Genomic DNA, 7,291 nt, shown 5'->3' on the forward strand with positions numbered 1-7,291 from the left:
ACACCAGGCTTGTTCCACGCTCTCCGTACCAAACACACTTCAGCTCATAAAAAGATTGAGTTATGTTGAGGTTTAAAAAAAAGTTTCGCCGCTCAGAACACAGTACTTTTTTAGTTCGCAACGTTTAAAGGAATAACTAGTGCCTGGCAAGGCGTATGTACATTTTCGGCAGGCGTAATAACAGTTTGGCTCGCGAGAGGTGCCACGGTTGAGACGTCATCAGAATGGACGAATCGGATAGCTGGTATGTCAGCTGAGCTTGTAAACAAACAGCACCGCAGTGGCAGCGCGATCATCCAGCAGTACCGAAGAAGACGAAATTTCGACCGAAAGACTTGTTACATGCACATATCTTCTGTTAAGCATGAGGAAATTTCACCTGCACAAGGTGGAATGGAAGGAATCAGAAGGAACAAATAAAGAAGCACTTGCTGAGTTCTTATACGATGCGTGGCCACATGCTGATCTTACAGCAGTGGGAAAAAACCTCAGCTTGTACATAGCACATCAACCCCAATGTCACTGTGTGACTGTACTGGAAGGTGTGCAGTCTGTTCATGCTGTGGTAGACCTGCAGTGTGACCACGACGAATGTGACACTGTTGTTTTTGCATGCACAACATGCTGCACAGGAACATAAGACTGTCATTATTAAGAGCCCTGACACTGATGTAGCAGTCATTGCTGTGAGTCTGCAGAAAGATTTTCCATGCAGCTTGTACTTTTTCACAGGGACGGGCAACAGAACACGCATAATGGACATTACCAAGGTGTCATCAGCTCTCGGAGCCAGTGTGTGTTCAGCCTTGATTGGGATCCATACATTCACTGGGTGTGACACCACAAGGCAAAAAGAAGACATTTGCTGTGGCATGCGAGAAAGATGTCTACCTGAACTTTCAGAAATCTGGGGACTGAATTTAACTTGGACCAATCTACATTTGCATTACTTTGCAAATATGTATGCCATTTGTACGATCAGCCAAGCGCAGAAAACATCAATGAGGCTAGGAACAAAGCTTTCTGTATGGCATCATCAGCCTTGCCAGAATTATCTATCCCCCCAACAAGTGATGCCCTCCACCAGCCCTGCAAAAGGGCAAATTATCAGGCTAAAATAATGAGGTCATGTGTAAAGAAAAAGATTGGCGCTCCATCTCCCACTGGACATGGTTGGCATCTGGAAGATGGAAATCTTGAAGTGACATGGATGACAAGAAATCCACCTCCTGTTTCTCTGCAGGACTCTGTTGTACAGACTTGTGCAGGTGTTCCAGCTGTTCAAACACCACAAAGGAAACAGAGGATAAAGAAGATGACAGCTGCCCTGACACTGACAGGGGGGAATAGTGTGTGTGTGCGCGCGTTTTTTTTTTTTTTACCTCTATTCTATTCCATTTGTATCATTCCTTTTATTATGGTTATGTATATAAGTTTATGCCGGTTGATGTAAATGCCGGTTGATGTGTATGCCCTGCTTGTTTTGATTTTGTAATGTGTTGTATAGTTATTAGTGAATACATCAGTAAATGAATACCTGAATGGTCCTTATCATTGATAATTAGAATTATTTCCATTCATTAATAAAAAAGACAACATGAAAAGGTAACCTTTTCATCCACTTGCACAATAGTTGTTTGTACTACAAATAAAGCACTGTTTGGAATCAATTTAGCCCACGTTACAAACACGTGGGTGGTTATCAATAATTATTGGAATTCCATTAATTGATCAAAATGACAACATGAAAGGTCACTTGCATAATTGTGCTTCGTGCTGTAAATAAAGCACTATTTCGAATTTATTTGGCTCAATTCAGAAATACATGAATGAGCATTATCGTTGATAATTATTATTTTATGTTCACTTTAAAATGATATTTTGCGAGATTCCTTTCTGTAGGTTAGATTTGACAGCACCTGGCAGGTTGTCATTTTTCCAGTTTGTTGTCGTAAATCGGCAACGTGATTGGTCCAGCGCGGTCATGTGGTATCTTGTGACGTCAAAATCGTCATTCAGCCCTGCGGAAAATATTTCTTCAGAAAACGTCTCGGTTTAAAAAAAGTACAGGATTCTGTGACGCGAAACTTTTTTTATATGTGCAAAATAACTTGGTCATTTTTATCAGCTAACGGGCATGTAGTTCGGAGAGCACGGAGCGAGCCTAAACGAAAACGGGGTTCACCTTACGGCCTATAAGGGCTGTCAGGAGGTAAAGGGACCCTGCGCTACAAAAGCTACATGATGGGTGGCGGTAATGCTCCGTAACGCTGGTTGCTGCCCGCATTCAAAACAAAGAAGAAGACGTTGCTAAGAAAAGCGTAGAAGAAGAGCCAAATGCACAGGCAGCGGGTGTTTCTTCAACATGGCAACAGTGCAAGTTAGCGAGGCTGAAAAGGTGTACATCCTACACGGCATAAGGGTAAGTTTTGAACTCATAGCTGGCTGTAGCTGCGTTGGCAGCTGCTGCCTCTGTTGACACAACTTCTCTCGTCTTCCTCAGGATGATTTACGGGTGGACGGAAGAGGCTGTGAGGACTACAGACACATGGAAATAGAGACCGATGTGGTGTCAAACACAGACGGGTCGGCTAAAGTCTCACTGGTAATGGGAATCATCAGAGTTTCGGCTTCACGTTGCCTCATTTTCAGCTTAAATACGAAGATGTCCCATTTAGTCTCATCCTTTGAGCGTTCACAGCTGTACAAACACTTTCGTGTGAGCCACATCTGAGCTCATCTCATTTCTGAGAGTCAGTTTTAAATGAAGGTTTCTGTTGTTTTCTGTCTTCTCTCCCAGGGGCACACAGCGGTTCTTGTTGGGATTAAGGCTGAGATTGGAAAACCGAGGCCGGTGGTGCCTACTGAAGGTTACCTGGAGTTCTTTGTTGACTGGTAGGTGTGTCGTTTACTGGCATATCAACAGTAAGACGAAGTTGTTTAAAGATGTTCTCACAAACGAGGACTTTAGTTGTACTTTATTACAGTTTAGCGCTTTGGTAACACTTCATTATCCCATGAGCACACCGTGGAAAAACTCAAGTGTGATTCACCACCTGAAAACATATTTTAGGTGATAATTACAACTGTTTACTTGACTAATTTTAAAGCCTAAAGGCCCCTCATCACCGTGTGAGGCTGGGTGATGAAAATGGGCCTGGAAAAAAAAATCAGTTCTTTTTAACCCTCCAAACTCAATTTTTGATTTGAACTCATTTTTTGTTTGTTTGTTTTCCTCCAAGGAAAGTTATTAAAACCAATGATTGTTTTCCCTCAATGGATTAATACGTTTCCTTTGTAGAATGAAATACGACTATTGCAATATTGACCTGGCATGTTCGGAATTTAAATAAAACACCTAATTGAGAAGTAAAGTTTTGTGGTAGTTTTTTATTGGGTACCCTGCCACAAGGAGGTGTTGTTGGGTCGTCTGCTCCCTCTGAGTCCTGACTAGTAGTAATATTATGATGTCCAATCCCTTTAACTCAACTCGGATAAAGTCTCTCATAGTGATGTTCTGTCACTTGACTTTGTTGCATTGTTTTCTCGTCCTATCAATAGTTCGGCCAACGCAACCCCTGAGTTTGAAGGCAGAGGAGGTGAAGAGCTGGGAATGGAGCTGAGTAACACCCTCTACAAAGTGTTCAACAACAAAAACAGCCTGGACCTGAGGAGTCTGTGTATCAGCGCTGGAGAGCACTGCTGGGTGCTCTACGTGGACGTGCTGGTGAGTGGCAGCTTCAGGCGTCACCTTTTTAATCATCCAGAACGACAGTCCAGCTCTGTTCGTCGTTCTTCACGCCAGTTATGAACAGTTTGTGGATTTCCTTATAGAAATATTTTGAAATTGTCGCACCTTTCATGTGGGAAGGGAAGCCTGCCAGTCTTCCATTTATGGTCTGTGAGAAGCTGATCTCATTCCACTTCTATACACGTGCATTTTTATTTCACTTTTCAGTTTATTTTCTATGACTTTAACATCTTTTGGTTTTGGACTGTAAAAAAAAATCACCTAAATACACTTTTTTTTTCTATTTATTTTTGTGCTTTTCTTCCATATCCATTCTAACACGTATCGGCTCTCATAGACCAAGCTGAAAGTCAAACGTTGGGAACTTCTGGAGCGTCTATAAACATTTGTCTCTCTTGTCTTTTTGGAGTGTGTTACACAGCAAAAAGGCAAGAGGGAGGAGGTGCCATCAGCACTTGTTTGGTATATAAGAGCCCTGTGACATGAAAACTCATCTTTAAATACTTAAAGGGGAACTCCAGGGCATTTGAAGCGCATTTCCATTGCTAGAGGTTGTCAAATACTGATAGCAGGACACAGACGGGTGCAAATCTGCGCTCCCTGTGTGGAGATCGCGCTGTTTGCGCAGCCTGTCATGCGAGGCTAATACGTGGTGGCTAAGGGGTAAGCGCTAACCCTTCCACGTAAAACAACAACTTGCACACTGCAGAAACGTCACACCACTTTATAAACCATCCGACAATAAAGTCACAAGCCTTACCATCAAAACCAAATGCATGGTTCTCACATTACTGGCATGGGGACGTTACAAAACAACTTTATAAACAGCATGTCACTCACCGGTTAGTTGTACGCTCGCGCATGTGAAAGCCCAAAAGAGTCAATGGACGATAATCCCATATACAAAACAATTATCTTCTCTAGAAAAACTGCGTTCAAGTATTTAAAACATTACAACAATACATGCCCAGTAATATTGTTGTAATGTTTTAAATACTTGAACGCAGTTTTTCTAGAGAAGATAATTGTTTTGTATATGGGATTATCGTCCATTGACTCTTTTGGGCTTTCACATGCGCGAGCATACCGACAAGAGGTAAGTGACATGCTGTTTATAAAGTTGTTTTGTAACGTCCCCATGCCAGTAATGTGAGAACCATGCATATGGTTTTGATGGTAAGGCTTGTGACTTTATTGTCGGACGGTTTATAAAGTGGTGTGAGGTTTCTGCTGTGTGCAAGTTGTTGTTTTACGTGGAAGGGTTAGCGCTTGCCCCTTAGCCACCACGTATTAGCCTCGCATGACAGGCTGCGCAAACAGCGCGATCTCCACACAGGGAGCGCAGATACGCACCCGTCTGTGTCCTACTATCAGTATTTGACAACCTCTAGCAATGGAAATGCGCTTCAAATGCCCCGGAGTTCCCCTTTAATGTAAACCGTGTAGAGCTGTTCAATCTCTGTGTCATGAATCCAAACAGAAATAAAATAAATCTAACTCGCACTATGCTCCCTCAACAGCTCCTGCAGTGTGATGGAAACTTATACGATGCCATTTCCATAGCCATCAAGGCAGCTCTCTTCAACACAAAGTGAGTTTGTGTCTGTACCATCAGGTCATTAAATCCTGTGACCTTTCAGTCAGATCAGCTCATTGATCATTTACATACTGAACGAACGGTTAACTGTGTTCTGGTCAACTCACTGACAGAATTCCCAAAGTTCACATATCATCCGACGACGAAGGAGGAAAAGAGATCGAGCTGTCCGATGACCCTTATGACTGCATGAGGCTGAACGTGGAAAATGTGCCCTGTATAGTGACTTTGTGCAAGGTAAGCTTGCAGCTGATGCTTGGAGGTGAAGACGCTAATTGCTCAAATAACCCTGCTGACGCGAGGGCTGGTTGTTGTTGTCGTTGAGCAGGTGGGCCACAGGCACGTGGTGGACGCCACTCTGCAGGAGAAGGCCTGCTCTGTGGCGAGCCTCATCATCTCCGTCACACACAAGGGCACGGTCACCTGCACGAGGAAGGTGGGCGGAGGCAGCCTGGATCCAGAGAGCATCTTTGAAATGACAGAGGTGAGAGCGGCCGTCCTCCCCGGCCATCTGGCCTCCTCCCACCACAGCAGAGGAATTAACCGTGAAGTTTTCCCTTCTTTAGGAAAGAAAAAAGCAGCATTTGACCTTTTATCTTTGAATAAATGTTTTTTTTTTTTTTGGAATCAGGTCTGTTTATGTTACCCAATTTATTCTATCATATTTTTAGTTGATCAATAAACTCACCCACATAGATGAAACATGAAAACTTGCTTGTTTCACAGTCTGGGGATAAAACAAGGGAGTTGCCTTTTTCCAGAAAGGGGTTGCTTTATTTTGGAATAACTTTGAGGAGCTTGAAAGTCAGAATCTGTGCTTTTTAAGCTTTGAATTATAAAGATTATCCTCTGTCCAGAGAATGTATGTTTGGGCGCTGGTAAGCTTCCAGTTGACAAAGATCAGTCTCCATTGTACAAAGTCATAAAGACTAAAACCTGCCGTGTTGCAGCAGAGAGATTAGTATCGGATGAAAATAACTGATATCAGATCGAGGGAGATGACTTAACTGTAGGCTTTACGTATCATAGACAAAAAAAAGTCATCACTTGAGGCAAAGTCGAAATGTATGATCTGATTGGCAGGAGATTGCATCAGTTGCAGGCACCACTGACCATCGGGTAAATTCTGGCTAATTTAGCCCTTGTGTAGTGAAGTGGAGCTAAAAAGTATCATATTTTTCTGTCTGCAGGCGGGTAAACGAGTCGGGAAGACCCTTCACGCTCCACTGATGAAGCTCCTGCAGCAGGAGGAGAGTCTGGGGAATAAGAAACAGAAAGTTGGCTTTCTTGGTTAAATTCAAATGTTTCTACTGTATGTTTTTACATGTACACATTCATTTTGTATTAAATTTTCCAACTTGTACACTTTGATTGTGACTGGGCTTTGAAAGTTTAGATACATTCTCTATGGTGTTGGTTGATTAAGTACAAACTGTATCATGGTAGAATATGTGTAGAAATTACTGTAGTTCTTATTAATCAAAGGTTTGATTAAATGATTTATTTTACCTGAAAACAAAACTTTGGAGATCTAAAATCTCTTGTCAAGATGGCCAGCAGCTCAGGTCAGCAGAAACACACTTAAATACACATGGAGGCATCATATACAATAACTACAAAACATTTTTTTGAACATCAAAAGCTTAATGAACTTAGAATTATTCATTATTGACTGCAGGCCAAACATGGTCAGAATCGTCCATTTAAAACCGTTACAATCGGATATATCCACCTCGTGTATATGAAATCGGCTTGAATTTGTTCAGTGAAGCTGTCTCCTTCAAATTCAGCTGATTACACAGCTGATTCCAAGCAGGCACTTTCTGCTTATTCAATACAAGTAATAACTGCTTGGTTTGTTAAGTGTATGACTGGAAAATAAGTCAATTCACTCACTTCAGAGCTGCTTTTCACTCTATATGATGTGCATTATAGACTGAGAA

General features: G+C 42.1%; 1 protein-coding gene across 1 annotated transcript; it reads left to right on the forward strand.

Moving 5' to 3' along the window:
• The first annotated feature begins 2,206 nt into the window (after window positions 1-2,206).
• exosc7 (exosome component 7) lies at window positions 2,207-6,869 on the forward strand. Its single transcript, XM_075449527.1, has 8 exons — window positions 2,207-2,422; window positions 2,504-2,605; window positions 2,801-2,895; window positions 3,562-3,727; window positions 5,272-5,342; window positions 5,462-5,585; window positions 5,677-5,832; window positions 6,539-6,869. Exons 1-8 carry the CDS (start codon window positions 2,366-2,368, stop codon window positions 6,641-6,643), a joined length of 876 nt encoding a protein of 291 aa, XP_075305642.1. The 5' UTR covers window positions 2,207-2,365; the 3' UTR covers window positions 6,644-6,869.
• Window positions 6,870-7,291: the final 422 nt, after the last annotated feature.

Source organism: Odontesthes bonariensis, chromosome 18 (genome assembly GCF_027942865.1).
Source record: "Odontesthes bonariensis isolate fOdoBon6 chromosome 18, fOdoBon6.hap1, whole genome shotgun sequence".
Taxonomy (NCBI): domain Eukaryota; kingdom Metazoa; phylum Chordata; class Actinopteri; order Atheriniformes; family Atherinopsidae; genus Odontesthes; species Odontesthes bonariensis.

Excerpts from the sequence above, each read along its gene's own strand:
- exosc7 (XM_075449527.1), top strand. The coding sequence starts at position 2,366 with ATGGCAACAGTGCAAGTTAGCGAGGCTGAAAAGGTGTACATCCTACAC. Across the intron at positions 2,423-2,503 it reads ACATCCTACACGGCATAAGG|GATGATTTACGGGTGGACGG; the intron begins GTAAGTTTTGAA and ends CGTCTTCCTCAG. Across the intron at positions 2,896-3,561 it reads CTGGAGTTCTTTGTTGACTG|TTCGGCCAACGCAACCCCTG; the intron begins GTAGGTGTGTCG and ends TCCTATCAATAG.